Source organism: Pyxicephalus adspersus, chromosome 11 (genome assembly GCF_032062135.1).
Source record: "Pyxicephalus adspersus chromosome 11, UCB_Pads_2.0, whole genome shotgun sequence".
Taxonomy (NCBI): domain Eukaryota; kingdom Metazoa; phylum Chordata; class Amphibia; order Anura; family Pyxicephalidae; genus Pyxicephalus; species Pyxicephalus adspersus.
This window is the reverse complement of record NC_092868.1, coordinates 21,892,182-21,919,625: the sequence shown is the minus strand read 5'-3', so window position 1 is coordinate 21,919,625 and position 27,444 is coordinate 21,892,182. Positions and strand designations below refer to the sequence as shown.

The 27,444-nt window shown below is 37.8% G+C and overlaps 1 protein-coding gene across 2 annotated transcripts in view; it reads right to left on the bottom strand.

Moving 5' to 3' along the window:
- Positions 1–27,444, bottom strand: part of MED25 (mediator complex subunit 25) — a 117,428-nt gene that overhangs the window by 57,683 nt on the left and 32,301 nt on the right. For both annotated transcript variants that reach the window (XM_072425514.1, XM_072425515.1), the window contains exons 3-9: positions 23,427–23,472; positions 23,202–23,326; positions 22,414–22,512; positions 9,418–9,538; positions 9,144–9,303; positions 3,240–3,370; positions 2,963–3,065 (exon numbers count right to left, since the gene is read on the bottom strand). In XM_072425514.1, coding sequence (XP_072281615.1) covers positions 2,963–3,065; positions 3,240–3,370; positions 9,144–9,303; positions 9,418–9,538; positions 22,414–22,512; positions 23,202–23,326; positions 23,427–23,472 — 785 coding nt within the window. The remainder of the gene's footprint in view (positions 1–2,962; positions 3,066–3,239; positions 3,371–9,143; positions 9,304–9,417; positions 9,539–22,413; positions 22,513–23,201; positions 23,327–23,426; positions 23,473–27,444) is intronic.

The following is a 27,444-nucleotide window of genomic DNA, read 5'->3' as shown; positions in this document are numbered from 1 at the left end:
GACTATGGCTCCTTTTAATTCCTGTTCAGTAAAATCAGCATTAAGAAATTCCCTTTTTTCCTGTGTTAAACTAGGCATCTGCACTGTATAAAAGCACCTTGCCTCTTCATTTGGTTTTAACACTTGCTTCTTATATAATTGAGTGTAAAACATTTCCAATATATTACTAATATCTTTAGGTTGTGTGGCCAACTTCCTAACACAGTGGCTTCTTAACAGAAGCCTTGTGACGATGCAAAGTTTTGGTGGGTTGAGGTTGCGTAGTAAAATAATTGGAGAGCCAACTTTAAGTAATAGAAGATGTGGGGGGATGACCTAGATACAAATTTTTGGGAGAAAGACATAATGAATTCAAAAACAGAAAGCTACTAAGCCAGCCCTAAAAGACACACTTCTTTTGGGGGCCCTTGATATGATCTTGGTATTTGAGGGGGCTTCCCAATAGGGCTTACCTTGGAAATTCATTTGGCTGTAAGATTAACACAACACAGTCACAGGTTAATAATGTGGAGGTGTAATTATGTCATATTTATATCAACTTATGAATCTGAATGTATGCAATAAGTTATCAGTTTGCGACATTATGTACATGAGCAACATTTCAAGTACTAGCAATTTGCTGGATAGGTTTCTATGATAAATTATATAGTATAACTTGCATTTGGCGTTTTTTTACCTTTCTCACCTTAAAACTTACCAAGCAGAATTGATCCGCCACTAGCAGGTGACATTTGAGTGTGAAAACACAGTCAGATAGCAGATGTATGCGAATCACCCTGGTTAGATACGTGTGGTGATAATGCTGTGTCTCCTCCCTGGCTGTGCTATGTATTTGTTACCTCCGATGTCACCACTCCTTGGATGGGTAGTGATATTCCCACAGGCATTTCACATCGCACCTCATTGGCTGCAGGGTATATATATTCCTCAACTTACTATGTCTTTAGCATACACAATTTCAACTTTTGAAGAATAAATATTGTGAGGGGTTATGCTCAGGATCGCCTTTGCTGGGGTCAAAGGACACTTGTCTGGTTCATCCAATTCAGATCACACATCGAGGTATCAGTTTTAAGCTGACTTGTAACCAGGTTTATTTGCAGGTTGCAGATAAAATAACAAAAACAGCAAAAGAAAACCTCGCCTGTCCGGCACTTACTATACCATCCAACGTTCCTGTCTATCAGCTGGAGGGCTTCTCCCTGTCAGCTCAAAACAAAGCTTTCAGCAACGTTTTACTCAGGTTTGAGTTCATTCACACAGACCGACTTTTTGTGTCCCCAGGCAAAGAGAGACTGACTGAGCTCCTTGCTTTGTTATATCCCCACCCTCAGTGCTGCTTCATTATTTACCTCACAGGTGAGTGTCTTCCACCTGCTACTTCACATAGGAGAGGAATCTTGGGCAAATATACCTCTCTTCCACCACCAATCCTGCACTGGTGTTACAATATATATTGAATTCTGGGTTATTTTTGGAGAAGTGTAACTTTAGCTTTTGCTGTCATATCCTTGGTCTGCCATACTTACCATTCTGTGAAAGAACCACCTCGCTGTCCTGAGTGCAATATCTGAGAACCACTGTAAATATGTAAGTGCTTATGTATTTCATATAGAACTGTGTTATGTATTATTAGAATGTATCTATATGGATTCAAATAAATATAAGTATGTATATGCATATATATTTGAAAAGAGTTATCTTGTTAATCTTGGTCTCACTGTACCTGATGAAGCAGACTGTGTTCCAGGAAACGCGTAGAACATGCTAATAACACCAAGAAGTGAGACTTACACAGTGAATAGAGTTGTTTAAAACATTTAATTGATCTTTAAATTGTATTTTTTGATCTTTTACAAGTTGTCAATATAGTCAGTCTTTAAAAATGCATAAAAAGGTCCAGGAAACTTTTGTGGTTTCCTTTTCTTCTCTTTTTTTTTGTAGAATACATTTAGGGATGTGGCATATAAATAACTGATCGGGAAGTGGAACTGCCTTAATTCTCTTGTTGGTACACACAGCTGCAACCTACATCTGTTACTGATTAATATGCTGTTTGTGCTGACTTGCATTGCACTGATACGGTTGCAAGTATTAGAATGTGGATTGTTCCTTCTGTAGAAATTTTGTGGCTCTTGATTTCTTAAGTGCCTTTGTTAAAAGTGTATGTGTAAAAGAAATTTGTTGTTTGAATTTTTGGATGATATATATTCCTTTAAAAAAAAAATTCACAGCAACCAACCTGGACACCTCCGGAGGAAGTTAATGTACAAATGTGTCAAGGTGATTCAAGTTATGATTGGATATAAAAATTGCCAAGATGTGTTATTAATATAAGTGGTTGCAATGCATCTGTTCAAGTGTGCCTCTTTGATGGTATTGCTTTAATGTATGTAAATAAAAGTAATTACTTTTAAAGAATTAAATTGTGGCACATTTGAGCCTTTAAAATCCTAACTTGTCTATTTTCTGATTTCTGTAATTGATATCTGGAATGCAGCTTAGCCCTTCTAACTTCTTAGTTTACATTATAATTTGGAGGGATGCAGCAGACCTCCCTACTCATCGTTTATAGAAGTATAACACTTCAGTGAATCTACCCAATCTGAGGGACGACACTGAGCTACAAGGTGCTGCTGCAACACATTTCTAGGAAATGGAGAAGTATGACAGGGCCAGGGCTTGATAGATGACTATGCAAGATAATGAATAAATACAGTCGGGTACAAGGTCTCAGTAAATGCTTTCTATTTTGTGTTTGAGTCACAGGCTTTTCCATGAAAAAACAATAACCCAAGGTGACTTAAAGTTAGTAAGGCTAACCAGACATCTCAGATGCCACCAGCAAATACTGGAGAGGCAGTATTCAGTGTTTCAGTTGAACACCAAGTCTTTTCATTTTGAATAATCTTTTAAACAATAAAGTTCCACACTGAATTTAAGTTTTGAATGGTATACTTACATCGATTCTGCATGGTATTTTTCTGTTGCTGGATCTTGGCAGCTTCAACAGCAGACTGGGCAGCAATTTGTGCAGGTGTCAAGGTGTTTGCCTGGGTAGTGTGCTGCCACATAATTACAAAAAGAGTTTAACGGTAATTTAATTTCAATATCCTGGGAAAAGTAATCGCACATTCTTTATTACTAGATGACAGTGCATGAATATATTATATTCAAATGGCACCAGAAATACGTTTAAATCCCCATCATTTAAACATACTGGGAATAACAAAACATACCATGTATGGAGCCTGAACTTGAGCGATCTGGTGAGTAGAGGCAGATGATATCTGTGACTGAACAACAGGATGCTGTGGCTGCGGGATACTTTGCTTTGGGGGAGCCCCTGGAGCACTTGCAGCTCCACCCACTGTAAATTAAAATATGGAAATTATAGTTTATATACAAAATTATTACTTGATTAAAAAAGGTTTAATAAAATGTTTTACTAAATATATATCAACTATTAGAGAGATTCTTGATGTTGCGATATAAATATATCAAAACACAAATGCAAATATTTTGGCTAATAACACTTGACATATATGAAAAACATAAAAACCAATGCAGTTTTTTAGCTATGATTGTCTTATTACTAGGTACCTAACTCTTATTTACCTTGTATTCTCCTATACTTAGAGTGGGAAAAGGAGAATAACTAATGGAATCGGTCACGTGTCCTACACTACAGTGCAAGGTTGCCGATTTATGGAGTATGGTACTAAAATAATAATAAATGTCACAAAATTACTAGTCCACAGATAATCAAAGTAACATCCAAAAGAGTTCCAGTCCATTTTTTATTTACAGTTAAAAAACCGCACATACAACTATGACAGTCAAAATTCCCACAAGGCCAAGTAGTCTTCTCCACCATTAAAACAAACAAAATCAGTGGAAATTTTTTGGTACAAGAATTTTAAAGTTAAAATAACAAAGTCATACTTTATTTAAACACAATATATAAAGATATTGCCATGAATGGAGGTTTGGGTTTAAATGCTCAACAGGTACCTAAGCATCTTTAGCACTAAACCATAAAGGTAACCCAAATCATGTTACATAATGTTATATAACAATTATAACAACAGCTTACAAGTTACACACTAAAAGAACAAGTTGCAATCAATCATGCTGATAAGAAATACACCCCCACATCCAACCCCCATTATTTAGCCAAAAATCACTCATAAGGATCCTTCTAGGATTCCAACTTATTAAATGATGTCATGTCAGTATGTATTACCCCACACAATAAAAACCAAATATTAATAACCACTTACAAACACCTTGTGGCTTGAGGTAAGTTGCAATTGACAATGCTAATAAAAAATAAATCTCGCATCCAACACCTATAGTTACCAAAATCACTAATAAAAATAAAAACAAATCTCAACCTACTATGCTGCAAATCCTGAAGTTCCCAAAGAAGTGAATTACTTTAAATCACATTTTGACAGGAGCTTCAAAACGATCCCACAACTCGTTGTGAGCTGTTGCCCAAAGGGATAGCTAGCTCCAGCCCATGTTCGCCTTGTGGAGGATCCTGAGCTTGTACCATCATTTCCGTCATGTGTGTGCCAGTCAGGGAGGTAAACAAACCCGCCTCTAGTCTAGTAGTTTATTGACTGATATTATTAATGATATTATTTGTATACAGATCATGTAACAATACAATAGTACAAATCAATAATAACAATACATATTAATAAATCAATAGTAACAATACATATTATTAAGACATATTCAATTTTAACAGGGAAAATACCAATAATAAAAGGATTCCGGACGTCCTTTTTGTCAGCCACCAGCAAAATTGGAAGGTGCACCAGCCCTGGCAGGAACTCTGGGTAAGCTGAAAAAATATTAGGATGGTGCTTAAGTTCATCCCAAACCGATAATGAGCACTGAAGAGATTGCCATGATATCTTGGGCCACAAATTGAAAGAGATCCACATAAGGGATTTGGATTGCAGACTTGGGAGCATTCTGTAGATTGGGGTAGTTCGGGAAAGTTGTGCCACTTTGGCTGCTCTATGGTAGAATCTAAAGTACGGGTAGAGTACTTTAGACCCCAGATAAAGTACTCTTTAGACCCTAGATAAATTCCATCACCTTAGTCTGAAGTAGATCTAAAGACCTTCTTGCTATAGGGATCAGGAGGGTCCCTAAACAGGGGACAGTAGTTGGCGTGATACATAGTGATGTTAAGTGAGCTTTATGCCTAAGCATGGTAAGGAGTCTTGTTTTGGGAAAAAAGAAATGGGGTATGGTAAAGGTTAATATTTATGGCCATCGATTTGGAGTGGTTAACCTGTAACCCCAATAAAGGAGCAAATGGTTTGATTCAGAATTTCAAACAAGTTTAGAACAGATATTAATAGTGAAGTCATAATAGGTGAATAATAATACACATTTGTGTACCACCTCTCCACAGTATATACCTTGGATATTAGGGTACGTGTTTCAATCGCTAGGGGTTCAATCACCAACGCAAAAAACATGGGGGAGAAGGTATATTATTGAATGAAAAACCCCCTACTAAGACAAAGGCCTCAGGGGAGTGATAAAAATAATCAACAATTGCAAGAAGATCCTGCCAAATTTCATGTGTTTGGACATAGAAAAAACCCAAGTGAGAGGCTACCGACGGCTTTTTAAAGATCTTTGGGCAGTAGCATGGCTGATCTATTTAAACCCTGGTCCCAATTACTAGTGACCACAGAGAATAGCGGGTTTTTTTTTTTTTTTGTTTTTTTTTTTAAATCCATCATTTCCAGTCTGCTCCTTTTCCTCATACTGGAGATTGGGAAATGCGTCATCAAGGGCTTGCCTCAAACGTAAAAAAACAAGTTTTTGATAGCACCTATGCCAGAGGTAGGAGATTACCTCTGGTTTATTTACATTTGGAGGATGACATGTAACCCGGTTTTGTGAATGCACAGTTGGACATCAGGCTAAGTCATTAGGAACCCATAAGAAAGAGGATGGAAGAGCAGAATCTAAGAGGGACCACCTAAAAAAAGAAAAAAATAGGAACGGTTCACTGGGTGGGGGCAAGTACACAGATCGAAGGCTTTCAACAAAAAAAGGCAAGTTATTTTTTGTTTTGTTTTTAAAATGCAAATATTAGTTTAAAGTCCCTTCTACACCCACAGGACCTAAGAACTGGTCGAGACAAGCAAGGGAAAAAGCATGTACCTCCATTAGCATAGAAGAATCAACCTTCTAACCTAAAGAAGAAAAATAGGGAAGCACATTTACACAGACCTTAGGTCTGAGACTCCAATCTCAGTCACCATTAGAGGCTGGCTGCAGTGAGGAGATATCTAAAACAGTTTGTGGAGAAACCAGGGGAGAAGACAATCCAATCATCATTCAACACATAATAAAACACTGATTTGTAAAGAAACTACCATAAATAACAAGACCAGAAAATGCGAAGAAACCTGGAGATTCCAGGAATTTGAAAAAGGATCTGGAAGGTGCTCAGAGCTGGGAACATTCTGGAAACCATGAAGGTAACCGCTTTGTCAAGTTTTCAAATGTTACTGGACCCCCCAGTGAAAAAGGATTCTTGCTGGGGTTAGACTTCTCTAGGTCCTGCATTTTCAAAAATTTGCAACCACCTGCATCTAGGTTAACAAAATCTAAATTTGCTATGGTATTACAAAAGGAAGAAAGCTTCCTAAGACTTGAGGACTTAGAAGATTTTAAAGTGGGACTGTGCAATGAGACTGAAGCACTGGCCAAATCTAGCAAGGAAACCACATACACAGTAAAAAAACACAGATGTGCATAAACCCCTCTGAAACAATGCTACCTGCACCCAAAGGAATAATACCAAAGACCAAGAATCACCCAGGATCACAGTTCCTCTGCTTGAAGAAAAAAAAAAAAAAAAAAAAGGAGCACCTTCATGAGAAGGCATAGCAAAACCAACTTGAAACCCCTAGACTGACATGGAGGTGTGTAAAGTATTCAGTCTTTCAAGTGGCATAAGTAATGATCTTCTCATCTCAGGCAGATCTAAAGGAATGTGACTCCCTTGAGGCTCAAACGGGAAGAAAGACACAGTTTAGTAACACAAGACATACAATTCTAAAACTGTGTATTGAAAATGGGTCCAAACAAGAAATCAGGTCAGAAGCCTCTCACATATCTAATAATGGCATGAAATTTTAGGTTCTGATTTCAAAAGCAAGAAAAATACTTTTTCCTTTTAAAAAAAAAAAAGTACAGAATCCATAAATCGAGACTCAATCCTGAGTGTACAAAGCATTACTCAAACCTCATTTGGAATAAGCAGTCCAGTTTTGGGCACCAGTTTACAAAAAGGTTATTGTTGAAATTTAGAACACAGAAAAGGGCAATTGAACTGATGACACACATGGGGAAATTCAGGTATGAAAAAAGATCAGCTAAATTGAATTTATTCTCCTTGAGAAGAAGTAATAATGGATGTATAATCACCTGCAAAGGGAACTAACTCAAAATGCTAGGATAAGGATAAGCATTGAAGCACCAAGTACTAGTCAGAAACAGAAATTGCACAGTTCCCATCTAAAGAAAGTTTAAATCCAAGGACTCCTGCTTACATTTTAGGGACCCTTTGTTAGCATAAATTAAAGCCACGTCCACCACAGAAGTCCTTTCAAACAAACTTACCTTTAATCCCGCAGATTCATCGATCCATCGTGAGATTTCGTCCATCGGGTTCCCACGTCGTCCCTTCTTCAGTCCAGCTAGCTGGAAGCACCGGGCGCCGCCAAATTCTTCTGGGTTTTTCTTCATATGTCACTCGATCTCGCACTGCTCGGGCGCAAGATCGGGTGACGTAGATGGTGATATAAGACTGTTGATGTTACTGCGCATGTGTGAGATGGGCAATTTTCTCTGTCAATAGCCCCCTAGCAATCTAATTCTGTCCGCATTTCCAAGCAAAAAGCGTTAAATTTGTTTGTCACTGTCCAAATATTTATAGACCTAACTGTATATATAATATCAAGATTTGTTTGTATTGGACTCAATACAGCTATTTTGTATTGAAGTCAATACAAAATTATTTGAATTTCCCGTCGCTCCTCCCACACGGACGTCACTGGGAAACCCCGGAGAGCGTCTCTGCATTCGCCAGCTGGAGATCAGAGGGAGAAGACGTGTCCCCAAGACCTGTGGGGACCAGCAGGACGCCGGGGGACACCAATGGAACAAACTAAGTGTTTTTTTCCTAATCTTTTTAGCGACCCTGAGTGTGACTCGGGATTACCGATTTTTGCATGGAAAATCCACCCCGAGTCACACTCGGGATTACCGCTAGGGGGTTAAAGAACGATTTATGTAAATTAAACATTTTGAGCCTAGGTTTGCTTTACCTACTCATTAGAAGCTCATCAACTGGCAGCAAATGAGTGTCAAATGGCTGGAGGTGACCTAGGCTCTGCCTGTTGACTGAAAAGGATTTTCATGTTTTGAAGTGTCTGTCCTGAAAAGAAGAACAAGTTCCTTGACTGAAGAATCCAGCAAAGCTTAAGAGAGATATCCTTTTTACTTAAAATGCCAAGGTAAACTGAAGCTACTTAGAGTTGGTTAGATTATGGCCACTACTGGATGCCGAGTCCACATCTTCCTGTTAGTGTCAACACGATTCACATGTATGTATTATGTCACATACCAGTATATGACAGTTTCAAACAACTACTCTTGTTGTACAGTCTTCAACCATCTCCTGTCTGACAGATTTTTTTTATTGGTACATTCACTTAATATTAAGTCTGGCACTTTAGTATTGTTTGGGACAGCATTAAAAGATCGCTATTTCAAGTATGTGGACCACAACTGTTCCAAAAAATTCTGCAGACTCAACCTTCTCTCCCTTGTTACAGGTCACTTCTGGCAATGGCAAGATTAACGTAACTCACAACCAAAAGAACGTGGTTTGAGAAGCTCAGCCAACAAACAGTAGGAACATGGGCTTCAAATAGCAAAACACACACTCAAACTAAACAAAGTTTTAAATCTTTACCAAAATGTTGTCACATAATGCCTGCTAATTTTCAACACCAGCTTGAATAAAAAAAAGAAAAAAAAAAACACAAACAAATGAACACTAGCTATAACAAAGATCTAGCCAATTCACTAACCTGGAAGGACCATTCCTCGGACTAGTATCATGTGTCGAGGATCTTGGCTATTATCCTTTGTCTGGGGGTCCATAATAGTACCTACAGGCATAGCTTTTTCAAAGAGAGTCCGTAAAGCTGGCAGTTTTCGTGGAGAAATTATAGAAAAATGGATTCCTCTCTGTCAAAAAAAAAAAAAAAATAGAATAAACCATGTTTACTACAGAAGTTCTGAAAACAAAATGACTGCTAATTCAATGTTTCTCAAGAAAGGTAAAACAAATCATTTTTTTACCTCTCCAATCTTCTGGACAAGGTTTTCTGTTGTGTAACCAGAATAGGTTGTGCTCTCTACAGCAGGAAGGAGATACGGTGGGGAGTTGCAGATTAATATGCACACTTTGTGCGTTTGCCCGCTGGAAAAAAAAATGTAGCTTTTGATGAACTACTCAGTGTCTGGTTCAGTTTTGAGGTGAGAGTGTATTTAAAACACAAACGCTATAATACTGCTGCTATCATTATTTGTGGTGGTTGCATCTATATTCTTTTTTTGGCTTTTTCCCTGTCTTGACCTGGTGTTCTTTTAAATAGCATATTTCTTGTTATTTTGGTGGCTCATTCACTCACCGGTTTGTATCTTTGAAAGAAATCATAGCTTTCACTGAGACTACTTTTCTAATTTGGAATATAAATACGTTTTTTTAAAATCATTCCCATCACATGGAAGAAATAGAATAAGCAGTTAACAGAAAAAAAGAAAACGAAAAAGGACAAGGAAACTGAATTTTGGACATGACCTGATACTTTTTTTTTTTTACTCTTCTTGGAGAAGAACTGACAAGCTCCCGCTTCTAACTGTAAACGTGTTTTGCATGGAGGGATTATAAATTTTGGGTAAAGGGGGGGGGGGGGGATAAAAAGTTGGGGTGTAGCAAAATCTAGGTTTACTGTGTGGGGTTTAGATCAAATTAGCAGCTTAACCGCTTAAAATATTTTTAAAAAATTGGTAATGGTGGAAAATATAGTGCAGTTTTGTCCCTTTTCCCAGGTGGTGGGAGGTGTCTAACTATTTGCAAGTTCTTCTTTCCCATCCAGTTTCGATTTAAAGCTTCAGTAAAAATGCCTAGCAGCTCCTGCCTGTTACTACAAAGCTGACTATGTATTTTTGCATTGAGGTAAAACAATACGAGAGCATGCATCTTAGCATGACATTCTGAATGGCACTCCAATGCACCAAGGTAACAGCCCTGCATTACAATGAACTATAATACAGGGTAACACACTATTACTGTGGTGAATAGGCCCATTCAAATACAAAGGACTGCAAGTAGGTAACACATATTATTGGTTTGCAAATTGTACATTACCATGCAAATGGAACTGCACAGATGTAAAGGGGCCAGAAGAGTATTTCAGGTGCTATGCTTTAGGGTAAAATGAGGGAAGAGTTAGGTAGGTATCAATAGGAAATGGCTTAGGGGTAGTGGTCCATGAGATGCAAATAAACACTTTTTAAACTTTTCCATGATGGTGAAAGCTACCAGTGTGAAGCTCTCTGTATACATAGCAATGTAATTACCAGTCTTCTGACTCCTGTCACTTTCATGTACTCTGTTTAAATACAAAAATGTAAAATATAAAAATATAAGCTGCATATATGCAAAAGCATATTAGGGGACTTTAAACAAAGGAACAGTTACCTGTCCTTTAATGCACCAGGGAGGTTATGACTGTGGCCAGCAAAAGTAAATGATGACCAGGTGTAAATGGTGAGTGAAATCCACAATGTCCCTGCCCTAAAAGTGAAAACAAATGCCTCAGAGGTAGTCTCTCTGGATAGAATACTGCCCCATTGCACACTGTTGGTGCATTGGGAGGATCAATAACCCAGGCATTATCTCTTTACCCCATCTCATGCAAAAGATACATGAATATGATGCTCTTTCTAATTTTAAAATTAACTGTCAGAAATCCAAGGCCCTCGATATTTTGCTACCTCCTAATGAGGTTTCTACTTTGGTTGCTTTGTTTTCTTTAAAGTGGGCCAAGGAAGCAATTCAGTATTTGGGAGTATGAATTTTAGAAGGTTTATCCGGTCTTTATTCGCCTAGTTTTCTTCTAAAATGGAGCTCAGGTACATTCTTCCGAAGTCCTTATTTCCTTTGTTTTGTGCGGTCAGGCAGATCAGCTAGAAGACGATTTACCACATTGAGACAAGCTAAATTGAAAGGAGAAGTGAGGCTACCTAAAATGACATATCATGTGGCGAAACAATTGGGTTGAATAGTCACATTGGACTAGGCATCCCCCTTACAATCAATGGGTAGGTATCGAGGAAATGTTTTCAGAAGCTCTGATAATTGCGCTACCATGGTGCAGTGAGTTTATACCAATAAGGATGCAAAATACCAAAACATCTCTCCACCCTTAACCCCACTTTATCCCATACTAGCTAACCCTTCCTTTTTACCGAACCTACTTACTCCTGGTTTTCGGTATTTGGCTGAGAAAGGACATCATTTGCCTCCTTTTTTTTCTTGCAGGAACTGCATGGCCCCCACAGTCAGAAATGAATGAATACCCAATATATATCCAGTTGGGATTCTGGCGTAGTGTGCAATTTAGATTACATTTTTTTATGTTCTCTTCTTACCCTAGATCGATATCTTGTAGCCCTTTAACTATTTTTGAACAGTTATGTGTGAACCTAGGTCCACTAAGCACAGTAATCTCAGTTCTGTATGCAGCATTCCATTCCTCTGAATCAGACTCCAATTTTAGGTTGGATACATAGATGGGAGAGTGACTCAGGTATTATATTTTCTCAAGCACAAATTTCTACTTTTATATGGTTTATAAAACATCCATGAATACTGCTTATAAAGGGTTGGAATAAAAAAAAACAAAAAAAAAATGTACACGGTAGTATAGAACTCTCTGGATAGAATACTGCCTCATTGCACACTGTTGGTGTGACTGGGAGGATCAATAACCCAAGGATTATCTCTTTACCCCATCTCATGCAAAAGATACACGAATATGATGCCCTTTCTAATTTTAAAATTAACTGTCAGAAACCCGAGGCCCTCGATATTTTGCTATTAATGAGGTTTCTACTTTGGTTGCTTTGATTTCTTTAAACAATTTAGATTACATTTTTTTATGTTCTCTTCTTACCCTAGATCGATATCTTGTAGCCCTTTAACTATTTTTGAACAGTTATGTGTGAACCAAGGTCCACTACGCACAGTAATCTCAGTTCTGTATGCAGCATTCCTTTCCTCTGAATCAGACTCCAATTTTAAGTTGGATACATACCCTGTTTCCATTCTAGAGTGAAGTGAGTAGTGCGTGTAACCTTTTGATATTGGGTGTACTTCACGCCATGTATCTTCAAAAGTATATTTGTTTAGGATTTGGTTGAATTTTACAGAATCCGACATTGTCTTATGTGTTCAGGGTTTATATATGTTTAATTTTGAATAACTAGATTTGAATCACCACAGACAAAATTGTACGTCGTGCACAATGGTCTATGAGTTCAAATATATGAGGATTGTATATTTCAAAAAAAGGAAAAAAAGGAAAATAAACCTAGAAAAATCTAATAAAGTGTATAATAAAAAAACTATAAAGTACAAATTAATAGGGAGTTTTATTGCACCTGTTTTTAGATTTAGGGAATGGGAGCAAAATAAAATAGCAATATATGGGGAAAAAAAATCATACCTAAACGGTACAATATTTTGCACGTAGGCTAAATTAGGTTGCATGGGAAGTGAATTTGAAATATATAATTAGATTATGAATCTATAAGTAATTAAAAAATTATTTTTATTATGGGTATTGAATAAATTATTAATAAATAAATAATAGATAATTAAATACTAATATAATATAGTTAAATAAATATCAATAAAGTTAATAGTAAACAAATAGATAAACAGTCATTTATATTATTATTATAAATTAAATATATATTAATGATTTAAATAAATAATATTTAGGTAGATATTTCAAGTTAATATGTCTTCATGTTTTTCAAGTATAGTTGTAAAGTCATCCATACGAGTTTCCAAGGCGTTGGTACGGTTACCAATATCTCCGATCTCGCATTCATTTTGATGAATAAATAGGAGAAGGTGCAAATTGTAATTTCTCTACTGCATCATCCTGTCTGAACAACTCAACGCCATCTTTTAAGAGTCACGAGATGTTGGGCCGCACTGGTGTCGAGACTTGGATCTGTTTCTGTGAAGAATTCATCAGATTTGTTACGTGTTTCAGGATCCTATGGATCTGGTTGGTATTTAAATCAGTTTTTAGCTCTTTACAGTGTAGATGAGCGGTACAGTATTTGATATATTCCCCAGACAGAGCGGAGCGGTTTTAGATGTTAGCCATCTTGTCCAGCTACGCGCACATGGTAGCTATTCCCTTTCATTACTCCCCTCTCCCTACTACCATTTTCTCCCCATTTTTTCCTCCCTACCTTTCCTTTCCTCATCTTTTTTTCAAAATCCCATTTATTACCATCCCATATTATTACATTACATTTATTGTTTAGTTCTATGATGCCATCTGTCTTCATTCACATCATGTTTTTGCATACCTTTACGAGTGTACGCTGTTTCATTGACTAGTTGAGCTCTGGATAGTTCAAAATATCTATTACAATTTAATTTTTTGCACCAACCCAGTTGCCTTAAAGAGCCATTCTTTCAATCTTATTCTCTATGTTTGTTACAACTTTATCCTAAAAAAGATACCTAAACAATCAGGATGAGCAAACGTAAACTAAAGTCAACATAAACCAGACAAGACATGAAGAGTGTCAGAAGAGTGAGGGCAGGGGAAGTGGGGGTTTCAGCTTGAAAGATACCTTAAGGCATCCCAAATGTCTGTGGAATTGTGACCATAGCGTTCGTCCGCAAACATGGGTATGTGCACTATTATAGATTATATGGTTAACAATGACAAGTCAAAACCTGGTGGCAGGTAGTGTGTTATCCATGGTTTTCAGAAGTTTTACATTTTACCATTGAATCATTCAGGGTAGCTGACATTTTTTCATTACTGAGGTACTATGACATTTTCTGTTTACCCTGTGTAACTGTAGGTAGAGCGGAGCTCCAAGCTTAAGCCAAAACCTGTTTTGCGGCTGTAAAAATGAATTTAAGCATATGAAATTGGGAGAAAGTGCACTAGTCAGGCTTGACATTTAGGAGGGCTACTTTAGGGTCTTTGGGAATTGATTTCCCCAGGACCATATAGGCTAGTTGAAAAACTTCTATCTGATATATGCGTATCTTAGTGAACTTCCACCAGATGTGCAATAGGGTTCCCCTACAAGGACAGCTTCTGAAACACAAACCAATGGAGGTACTCTTGAATTTGTATAGCCTGACTGGTACCATATACAATCGCATAAGAAGTGTTTAGTTTGCTTCCATCGCTGAACTGCTAGTTGAGCACCTGGCAGTGAAATCCCAAATTAAACACCATGTTTCCATGTCTAATGTGCTCTGCAGGCTTTTCTCCCAATTAACCATGTGTGTGATTTTAAGGCTTGTTTAGCTAATAAGGAGTTATAAATAATCGTGATGTTACCTTAGGGGCTAAGAAGAAATCTACAAACACTTTTGAATGTTGGAGCGGGTTGGTAACATTTTTACAGATTTCACCAACAAAGTGCTTATTCTGCAAATAATGAAAGATCTCAACTGAGAGAATTTCATGTGTATTTCTCAGGGAAGTGAAGGTTTTTGGTCCTTACAGTGACAGCATATTGGTAATCCTAGTAATATTTCATTACTGCCACAATTTAAATTCCCCACATTTTGAGTAACCCGGAATAAAGGATGGATAGTGGCAAATGAGTGCAAGGAGGGATATTATTACTAATTAAATAATCATCCTCTAGGAAATTATTGAGATTGGTAGCAGTTGAAAAAGGTAAAGAAACCATCCAACGCAGCAGCAAAAACCAATAAACACCATAACTGTCTTCATCAACTGCCCCCCCCCAATTCTTTGAAGTATGGGATGTAGCATCATAGTCGCAATGACACCCAGTGTTAGGCTGTTTTAGACGAATCTGATACTCTCTTAGTGGGAGTATTAAAGCTAGTCACTGTAGGAGGAAATAGGGGTTTTGTGGGTGGGGAGGCAGCTAAGAATTTCAAAACACATGAATGTGGATTCTACAATTGCAACAGGCCCCAGGACCAGGGAAAAACAAACAAACAATCTGTTGACCAACAAATCATAACAATAGTCATTAGAAACATGCTAGATAAAATGGAACATATTGGCTCAACTGGTCAGTGTCCCAACTCATCTCATCCAGGGTCTTTGAAACCGGCTATAGGCAGGGTGTGATGGTAGCGATCTCCTTTGGCAGCAGACTGGCAAGGCCATTTATCCAGGGCTTGTGGCAGCATGGGAGAGCATCCTTTTTCTGAGGTGTCATCTCGAGGGAGCCTGTGGCATGTGGCCCAACAGCTGAAGAAAAGTTTGCGTGGACGGAGGTTTAGAGGCACAGTATTGCTTTTGCTTGTAAGTGAAAGACAATTTTAAAGAGAATCCACATCTGTACCAAATCTGTTTGGCTTACAGGACAGTTACAATGGGTTTCATCTCCCTGCGCTTTTTGATAGTACAGGGGCGAAATAGGTGAGGAGCTGGTAATCGTATCTCTGAAAGGTGAGGGGTTTTAGCTTCTCTGGCAGCCTGCAAAGGAGACTCTTTGGTGCGGTAGTAGTGCAGCTTTACCATGCAGTGCCTGGGGGGGGGTTCCATCAGAGATGTAACATGTTAGGGCAGCAGCGTCTTCCAATTGGTAGTGTAGCGACTAAATTTTTTCCTTTAAAGCATCTATTTCCTTCTTGTGCCCCTCCAACACAGTTGCAACATCTTCCATCCTACCTTCCAGTTGCAAGGTACAGTGACCCCTGATCAGGTACAGGGTATTGGCCAGGGGCTTGTGGAGCATGTCCTGGGAGGCCCTCACCAGAGAAGTGTGATCAGGAGCTGCTGCAGGGCTAGTGGCCAATGGTCACCAAGGGCACAGCGCTAATGGAGAGGCAGGAGATGCATGCTGAAGATCCACAGGGACATTCTGTGTGATCTCTTTGGCTGCCTGTGAGGCAGACGCCATCTTGGCTGCAGTCCTGGGTAAAGCCTCCTTGATGAACTGTTTTCCTGGCTGTTTGCAGCTTCTTTTCAAAGACCAGCATCTCTGAAGGTAGGGACGGAGTGGGAAAGGCTGGAGTGGGTGGTACAGTCCTGAGTCTTGCTGCGCGCCGCTCGTTTCAATCACCGCTGGTGGGGCAGAGATAGGTCGGGGCAATCAGCTCCCTCAAAACCATGGTTTTTAACTTTTAGAGACCCTTTATTCACTGGCAGGGTACCAATTATTAGCATAAGGCCAATTTAGTTCTAATTAAAAAAAAACAAAAAAAAATTGCATTATCAAGTAACTACAGACCAGTAAGTTTAACTTTTATAGTTGGAAAGAACCACATGGAAGAGTTTTTGCTAAAAAATATTATAAGTGATAGCATGGATTCAAGAAAGACTTAAGTTGTCAAACAAATGTACTCTCCTTTTATGAGGAAGAAAAGTAAAACAGGTAGAGGGAGTAGCAGTTGATATGGCAGAAAGAAACTTTGCAGCCGAAGCTGCATCTAGACAACGAGAGGATTTAGCACCGATTTCAAGGGGTGCATGATGCAACATCTCTTATAGATTTACATTACTTTTATTTCCACACAAATGCATTCGGAAGGCTGCACATTCTATTCCAAACCAAAACATGAAGAAAAAATTGTTCAAATTTGTGTTATTCCTTTAGAGAAAGTGAATATTAGACTCATAAACAGTAATAATAAAAAAGTAGTTCAGATTTAATGATGCATTTTTTTAAATTGACAGATGTAACATATCACTTCATAACTAACTGATAACTACTTGATCAAAGATGGTGTGAACAATAATTCAACTGAACTAAGGTGAGCATCTATGCTCATGGACCTAACATATCCCTCAGCAAGAGTTTTGTGTCTAGATAAGGGCTACATTCTAAAAGTTGTAAGCGTGAAAATGATTGCTAAATAAGATAGAGATATCACTTTATGAATTACTAGTGACACATAGCTTCAGATGGTATAAATAAATATATCTTCAAAGGTAGGAATATAATGGCTTACCCAGATCCTGTAGTCTCAATGGAGCGTATGGAAAGAAGTAGCAACAACTCCCAGTCCTGCAGCTGCTCTAGATGCAGTGATGAATTCACTACTGATAAATAGTGTCTCACCAGACACCGGGCGCTTGTTGATGACATAATCTCGTCAGCTTGAGGCTATACTGCCCTTAGAGCAGTGCCCAAACAGCACGATTACTTAAGGCTAATATAGTGGCAACTTCAGAGAGCAATCCTATATGGAAAAGAAGCTTTGGGGGTAGAAAAGGGGCATTAGAATCTTATCCCTAATTGATCAAAATTATTCACGGACTCCAATAGTCCATGGGTCATGTAACCTGTAAGGGGTGGGCAAAGGGGATGAATGTAGAATGATTGGATAGTCAGTCGCTCTTGGTATTATCACCAGGTATAATAAGGAACAGTCATGAAGATTATTTTGTCAGAAATTGGCATAAATAATAATATTATATATTGACATAATGACAAACCTATTTAAAGGTAGGTAGTTGTAACAAAACGCTTGATCACACTTTTTAAAAACTTAGGAAATAAAGTAGTATAACGTCTCAACTCCCTAAAATAGAGTGTACAACAAATTGTTTTGTCAACAATGATAATATAAAATTAAGTGACATAAATCCAAAAATAGGATTTATCTATGTTAATAGGGTATGTAAGGCATGGGAATTGTAGAATACAAGATTTCAAAATAGTCATGGTGTCATGTAGATTCAAGGGAGACAAAGGATCTCCTGGACGCTCTTCCTATTTAGAGGGTTTATGTGGCAACCAATACTGGCCTATTAGACTCCCAACTATAAAGTGTGAGTGATTAATGGGTAAGACCTAAATATAATTAGGTATTCTTCCATATGAGTAATTAATAATTATAGTGATGTTGTGTCTACTGAAATAACTAAAGTTTGAAGCTCATGATATCGTTTCGTCCGGGCTTCCTAGTTGCTTGGAGTTCAAATATCCACCTTGTTTCGCCTCTCAATAGCTTATTGTCTGTGTTTTTATTGCCGAGATTATTGCTGAAAAGCATTTTGACTGATTGAGGGCCAATTTAACCCCTGCAATGTTTCATTTGTTCTTCATATCTATGGCTTGCTACAGGACCCTATTCATTCTTTAAACAGTTAATATATGGCGCTTCTTTCTCCCTCTTTATTATCAGGAGTAATAAGTAAATAACTTACCAACTTTATACCTTCATGCATTGTACATTTTGTTTGCATTATTTATTTATGTAATCATGGTAACAGCATACAAAATGTGAATATACAAGTGCTATTTTACATTATTGGCATTATTATGCTTTATATTGTCCTGTACTGCTATCTTGTACTACCCTTAATATGATGTTATAACGTCATACCACATCACTGCTAAACTACTGCTTTATTATATCAGCTAGGGTATTGTTTTGTATTGTATTGTTATCTCGTACTACCTTCATTATGATGCTATGTTATATTACCTACTACTACTATAATAGGCAGTAATAATTGCTTTATTACTGCCATTTTACTGCTTTGTACTATTATCTTGTATTACCCTTAATATGATGTTATGACACCAGTCTATATTACCTTTAGTATGATGTTTTGAACATTATTCTATTATGTTTTGTTCATACAGTTGCTATGACTCTTCTCATATATCCCGATAAAGCCTCATGGTAAAACGCGTCGGGATAGAGTTTTTTTTAACTTGTTCCTCAGAATTGTTGCAACCATTAGTCAGTACAACGGTTTGTCTAGGAAGCAAAGACAACCCTATAGTCTGGTTTGACCAGGGTTGTCCCACTGTGGATTTTGATTTTAACATTTGTATGTGAATTGATACACTATTAGTATTAGTTGGATTCTGTTTATTCGTTATATAGTTGGAAATAAACCTTTGTATTATATTTTGCCAAGAAAAAAAACTGGTCTTCTTTTGTCCTTATATTTCTGCAATACTATGGGGTTGGCAGTTTTACCTTTGCATTCCTAACCAGAGTTACTTGTTTCAAGTTCTGTATTTCTGATGATACATGGCACCACCATGCTTTACTGTTTTTAGTGTACTGTGGCATAAATTCAGTGTTTAGGGGTCATCTTTTAAGCCAGTCAATGTGTTCTTTGGCAAACTAATCTCTTCAGCACATATTCTTTTAATATTGGAACTTTGCAGAGACTTCTTGTCGATAGCTTGGCTTCACATAGGCGTCTTCTAATTGTAACAGTACTCACAGGTAACTTTGGACCTTCTAAAATCCTTCTTTAAAGAGGAACTAAACCCAAAAGTGCCTAAAACAAGAAAATATGCACTTACCTTCAATCCCGCAGAGCAGACTGATCAAGCCAGAGGTCTCTTCCATCGGGTCCTGTGTCGTCCCGGCATCCGCTCGCCAGCTGGCACGCTGGGTGCCGCCATCTTCGTACGTCACCTGACCCAGGGGCAAGATCGGGTTACAAAGGTCGGGGGAAAAAAACATGCCTATCTTACTGCGCATGTGTGAGATCGGCAAATGTTTTTTCCCCTACGAAAAGCCTTCCGGGATGCCCGACATAGGTATCTCGGGAGGCTTTGCGCTCCCATTCATTCTCAACCGCCTAGGCTGGGGGTCAGCAAACTTTTTGGACTACTAGGCCATTTGAGGAGGTCAAGAAGGCACACTTATTTTAAAATACAGTACGATCAATGGGGAAAATGATGTTGCATGTTCTTAGAGACAGATACAATATCAGGTTCTAATGATGAGGAGGAGTTCAGCAATAGAATGTCATTAAGGCGACTGTCAGTGAGCTGAGAGCGCAGCTTGTTCTTAAAAACTTAATCTAAAACAGCTGCTCGCACGAATAAGTGCTGCCAAACATTGCAATCACACGCTTGGCACGGGCCAACAACATTGGAAACTGAGCATGTGGCAGCTGACGGTAGAAGTCAATAAAAGTCTCTGTACATGTGTGCGTGCTTGGCATTGAAATGCTGCTTGAGATTCGACTGCTTGAAAGTGCCGTTTGTGTTGTTCCACACTAAACAAAGGGCTTTGTTGCAGCCTTGGACAAAGAATAATTCGGCATTCCATTCAGGGTCGAAAACACAACGTTTGAGGTCAACCTTCTGGAGACCGGTAGCTACGCGCTCGTTGCTTGTGCTCTTTAGGCATAGTAATTGGGGTTACTGTGCCGGAACTCAATGATATTGCAGGAACTCGTTGTTGTCTACCCTTTTATGTAAAGTGAAATTTCTAAGTTTAGGTATGCTTTAATCCGCCTTGTTTGCCATAGGTTGTTTCCCCTTTTTCTTTCACGACATTCAGGTTTTGGTTGCCATTTTAAAGCATTTGAGAACTTTAGCCGAGCAGCCTACCATTTTATTTATTTTTTTGTAAATATTACACAATATTTATATAGCGCCAACATATTACAGAGCCCTTTACAAAGTCTATAGTCATGTTGCTGTCCCTCCTAGGGGCTCACAACTTTTGCCCCTACAATAGTCATATGTCATTAATACAGTTGAAGGTCAATTTGGGGAGGCAGCCAATCAACCTAACTGTATGTTTTTGAAATGTGGGAGGAAACCCACACAAACATGAGAACATATAAATGCCATGCAGATAGTGTCCTGGCTGGGATTCTAACCTGTGACCTAGTGCTGCAAAGGCCAGAGTTCTAACCACTGAGCCACCATATGTTTTGCCCTCTCTAATCAACTTTTTGATCAAGGTAAGCTGTTCTTCTGAACACTATCTGGAACGGCCAATTTGATTCAGAAACGCACTATAACCAGCATGTACATTATTTGCTGACTTCCTTAAAATATGGGCCGAAAATGACATCTATTGTTTCACAGAATGAATTACCTCACTAATTGAATGCCACAAGGAAATAATTATTAATAGCTGTTATTTTTAAATTTTCAATTAACAACAAGTAAAAGGGAAGAGGGTGTATGGTATAGTGATGTATATTACATAAATATCCAAGTATTACAGCTAACTACTAAGGTTACCAAAGATAAATAAATGAAAAAAAAAAACAAAAGGAGGGTTTTTTTTTCACTAAAAAAAGAATAATGAAAAAAAGGAATATGCAAAATAAGAAACAGGATCTTGGTTTGCATATTCCTTTATCTTCATGTATCATAAAAAACCCCGTTACCCAGCATGCTGGTAATGCAAAGGGTACTTTAGGGGGGCAGGGCTTATCATTACGTAATGTGATTACATTAATATCACATGTTTTGTTTTGGTTGTTTGACTTTTTCTGAATAATTTTTAGCCAAATAAACCCTCTGTTTCTTTCTTAATTTATCTTTAATAATTAAATTACACAGAATCAGTAGCATACACATAATGAATGTTGGGTCTGTTGATTTTCTATTACTCTACCTCCTGGTAAGTTATTTGCCATGTAGAATTTCTACCAAAAAGTGATGTTAGACTGCTATAATATAGAATTGCATTCATAGTAATATGTAAGAAAGAACAGAAGTCAAGTTTTGGTAAGATTTTCAAAGTCACCCTAACATCCTAGTTTAAAAGGCCCAAAAAAGCACAAAGGAGGCCTAATAATCTGTGTGGTGAGACAGGAAGGTTGAAGGCAAGAAATAAAAAAAAAAAAAAAAAAAAAAAAAAGGAATAGTTCAGTTTGTATTCCTGAAATTTTATTTCCTGAACAAAAACATGCAAGCTATCTCAGTCAGTGTATCTAATCCTTTAAAACATTGGGAACCCTTTCAGGGAAACCCGATACAATTACTACATCCACAACTAAAAATACATAAGTGTGGTGGTCAGTAGGAAGAATGCCTCTTGCTTGCCGGCCAATGAAAAGAATGTCACGTTTACAGGTAGCCAAAAAGCCACCAACCCAAAGCTCCTGAACAGTCATACAAGCGCGTGCGCGCACACACACACACACACACGATTCAAAACCCTTAGGAAGATGTTTTCAATGGCCATGCATGATATTATATATAGTCACTGTCAAATCCAGATACCTCACATTTAATTTTGCACTATTTACTTCCTAAAAATATAACAATCTTCTACTTAAAAAAATAAGGAAATTTTGTATAACTTACATCTGTTCTCTCATCTTCTTGAAGTCATCAAAAAGCTGAAGAGCAGTGCTAAGTCCCTCAGCGATAAGGCTGCAGCTTTCCCCACCACCACCCATGAACCTGCAGAAACAAAACAAACAAAATAGCGGAGAACATTGCTTCAACATAAGACATCCTAGAGATGCTACTCAGAAATAACCCTTTAATACTTATCTTAACTAGTATGGCTGAACTGATTTCTAGTGGATACTGCACATAACATATTAGTTTTCTTTAGATGCTTTGTTGAACATGCCAAACACTCTATCACACAGTCAATATGTGTCTGCACAGGTGTGTCGGATTCTAATAATCTTCAGGGCTCATCAAAAAGCAGGTACTCCCCAGTGGCTGCTGTGGGTCTTACTGAGGGACAAAACTCTATTGCTGGGGAAGGCACCACAGTGATTAGCAGGGTACACATTTTTCTAAGTTAGATATGGGATCGTTGCTGGAAGTTTAGGCATAGTAAAAAGTCATTTTCTTTACAATGTACTTTTTTTTTTTACTTTTTCTAAAACCCTAAAATAGTTGACTTAACTACTTTTAAAAGAATCACTGAAGCAAATAAGGACTTTAGTGCTTCAAGAACATCAGTGTGAAAATCTATGCAGTCTTTGTTCATTTTGATAATTCACGTTGTGAAATGGAAAATTTGTTCCTAAAATTTGTAAATTTGTTTACTTATGTCAGAAAAATATGCCTGCTCTAGGTGCAGAGAATATATACAATTATACTGTAAAGTAAATAAACAAGTCACTGAAGCTTACTGGATGCTGTCAAGCCACTGAACAAACTCGTAAGCACTGCTGGTGGGGGCATGACACTGAACATAGGACTCTGGGGCACAGTCTACAGTATTGAAGACCACGAGGCTATATTGTGTTCCACCATACTGCAAAAAATAAAAAGCAATACCAAATAAACACATTTAGATTTAAACCGTCTGAACAACTTATGTTTTACAAAGGTATGAAAAGTAATGAGCAACTTACATCGCCCCCAAAATCTGTTTCTGCTGGGGGACCACCATTGAAATATCTATAATAAAAAAAAAAGAGAGAAAAAGATCCAAGGTCAATTAAACTGCATTGAATGGTAAACCATGGGTATACAAGACAAAGGGTGAGTGGGTGGGGGTAATCAACAAGAGACGTCCATTACACAGAAAAATTACAGGGGAAGTTATAAGTCATCCTTATGCTTGTAGGCCAGTTTGTATATACAGTTTGTTTTTAGAAAACTCTGCAACCTTAACCTTTTAAACTTGGGGGAACCCTTAAAATAACTTTCAAGTCTTCTGGGAAACCCTGCTATAATTTCTATATTCACAACATTTGCAGAATATCACACTTACAGATAGCCAAAAAGGTCAATGGTGTCAGTAGTAAAATGACCTGAGAAGCACAAATTTTCTAAAGCTCCAGAAACCCCTAGCTACCTCTGGAGCTTTATACTTCCATTGAACCCTGGTTGAGAAACACTGCTCTAGAGGCATAGTGGGATGAAACTGAGATGAGGACAGCCAGAAAAATTTAACAAAATAAATGGGGTTCCGATTTTATGCGCTTCTCAGACTATAGCGGGGTTGCTGTGTGGAGTAGCGTTCAACAAGAAATATTGGGAGAGTGAGGAGAGATCAGACGCCACCACCGGATCATGTAAAAGGCCTACTTCTGTTTTCCAGGTCATCCTGGTGGGCTAATGAGTTGTTGTAATTAGGACTGTGGAGTCCGTAGATAAATCCTTCGACTCCGACTCCTCAGTTCCTGGTACCCCTGACTCCGACTCCTCTGTATTTATTATGCTAATGTATTTCCCCATTGATTGAAGAAAGGCAACATACACGCCATTTAACCAGAAAACTACTGGCTAGGAAGCGGACACTCTACTGTATCGGCCAGTTTAAACAAAAGACAAAAAAATTAAAACACCAAGGTTTTATTTATTGTTTTAATCAAGTAGCTATAAAGTAGTAACATAGCATGCATAAAAATCAGGAACAATGTATGACAATCGGATTGCAATATAACATTTGTTTACATTGTGTTTGTGTTGTGTACCGTATATGTGATTTTACTATGTGTGCTGTGAGTGATTCAGGGAACAGCATGACTTTGTCAGCCAGTCATGCTGAGAGTGGGAGGACGCTGGGAGCAAGATACAGGAGACAGTCACTCTGGCCGCGCTAAACAGGAGACGGGACAGGACAGCAGCTGGGAAGGATACATTTTGATACATTTGGACCATAAGACGCAGGGACTTTTTCCCCCCACTTCTGGGGGAAAAAAAGTGCGTCTTATGGTCCGAAAAATACGGTAACTCAATGTAGTGTTGTTCTAAGAAACATAATTGCTTCTGCCAAATCCACTTTCATAGAAGCTCCTGAATCTGACTTGATTATTTTTAGAGCTGAAAATAGTCTTTCAACACTGACTTGGATGGGTGGCATTACTGTTACAGTTCTAGCCACATCACTAATAATCTCGGGATAAGCAAGGATGGCTTCTTCTACAGTCAGTTTCGATGAGCGATCATACTTTTCTACTTCTTTTAATTCTTTAAAAAAACTCCTGCTAGAAACTCTTTATTTGGACATTTTCTAGTTGTTTATTTTTCACGAATATGCGATGTCGCTTTACTGTTGAAAGTTTCATTGTGTCCAAGCGAGAATCAAAGTCTAGATCTTCATTTGACGAGGATGATTCTGAGTTACCAGAGCTTAAAGCTTCATCCCGTGGTGGGTGTTTCAGGTAGTAATGCCTTCATGCGAACTGCTACATCATAGAGGGCCTTTTTTGCAATATCAGTCTGGTCATCGCTCAACAAAATTTGACTCATTGGATCAACATCAAAAGCAGCTAACAAGTTTTGGTTATCCAGTAAGAGATTCTCTCTTTTTATTCATTTAAGAAACAATGCCATCACAGCTATTAACCCTCCACTTTTGTTCAGGCAATATATCAGGCTCTTCCGTTTCAAGAATTTACCAGGTGTTAAATCTTCAGATTGCAAACTCTTGATGACAGTAAAGAGGTTATAAAAAAATAGATTTTCCAGTGCTTTTACTTGTGTCCACTGGCTTTCAGTTAATAAAACATTGTCCAGTTCTTCAAGAAAGTCTTAATTTCAAGCAAACACTTTACCATTAAATAAATGTTTCCCCAGCGTGTTGTATGATCCAAAATGGCTTGTTTTCCTGCACGTCTTTTCAAAATGGCATCTGTTTTGGGGGCCCTGGCTGCAACAGCTACTTGCCTCAATTTGCCAATTAGAGTAGCTTCATGACGATCTTTCAATCCATTTCCTATTGCAAGATGCAGAGTATGAACAGCACAACGCATATGTTGAACAGTAGTACGCTTAGATGCTTCTTTAACGTTTAATGTTATCTAAAATGTCACTATTCTCTTCGCTTTCACTTTCTCCAATACTTGCAGAACTGTCTTCCTCTAATATCCGTTTGGCACTTTCTTCATTCACTTTATTCATTTTCTCAATTGTGGTCAACATCTTGGAAGCATTATCTGTCACAATACATAGAATCTGTTCCTTTTTAATTTCAAAATCTTCCAGAACATCCTCCACTAACTTCTGAAGATAGTCACTGGTGTGATGTGCCTGGGTGTCCTTTACTTACGTTATTGTTTTATTATTTTCATCAAGAAATTTAACATTGATAGCAAAATAAATGACTCTGTGATGTGTTCATACATCCATTTTTATAAAGACAAAATGTCCCTTCAGACCTTTTCGTAGTTCTTCCTTTTTACATCTGGCCTCTTAAACTTTCTCTATCCAGAGAAACACCAAGTTTTTTTTAGCCATTTCTCCATTTAGGCCTAAAAAGTCTGGCTGTGAAAAGGATAGTGGTACACTATTCTTTACTACCATTTCAATAATGTTTTTTAATTTTTCTGGTATCATTGTTATGGTAACTTTGTGAGATATAAAGAATCTTTTTAGTTGTATTTGGTCTCCAGTAGATTTCTGAACATTTTTTATACCAGAAGTACACGGAATATTTTCATTGATATCTTTCGCATTCACAACTTCTAACACTTTACGATGAAAACGTGTGTCTTTTCACATTTGATGCTTTTGTAGGTGCATTTTTTTTTCGACCCACTGAAACTGCTAATTTTTGCATCATTGATTTATAGAGATGGTCCTGGTACTCTTGCGACCCTGTAGACACGTATGAAGAGTTGCGAGGCCTAGCAAGTGCGAGCCCTCGGCTAGATGGGAAGGAGGGTCTGTTCCAAAGTCCAAGGCCACTGTGGGTTTCTCTTGTCTTCTTCCCCCCCCCCCCATCCTTTTGGGGCTCACCTTGCCCAATATAGTGCCAGGATCTAGAAAGGTGCATAGTGGCATGGATGTAGAATCATACTGCAGCTGAGGCTTGTCTGGCAAAGACATTCTGTATAAAGACATTCTGCCTGCAATGCCATCTTGAATTATATATATATATATATATATATATATATATATATATATATATATATATTTATATATAAGATATATATATATATATATATATTTATATATAAGAAAACGCTGGATGCATTTCCTAATACACAGAAAATATTGAATGAAAGACACCAGAAACTGTTGATCCACAAAAAAAAAAAAAAATACCTTAGGAATTGTTTGCCTGTTGAAGCAAATCGAATAATGCTTTACAAGTTATTTTGCCTTTTCTTGATCAATTGTGCATAAAACTGTATGTATAAGATTCTATATAGACTTTGTTTTTCTCAAATATGTACATCTACTTTTTCATTTTAACCTTACGATGGGAAACCTAGCGGTTAGATGCTCCCAGGCACAAGGCAAACAGCTGGTATGCATTCAGGAGTGAAACTGCACCACAGATCACGCTTTGCAAGCTGGACGTTGTCAAAAGCAACTTCTCCCTTTCTGGCACTGTACTGGAATCAACTGCAACTAAAATTTCATACTTAAAATGCTTCTATTCAGTTGAATCTTCGTTCTGTTTTGTACTAAACATTG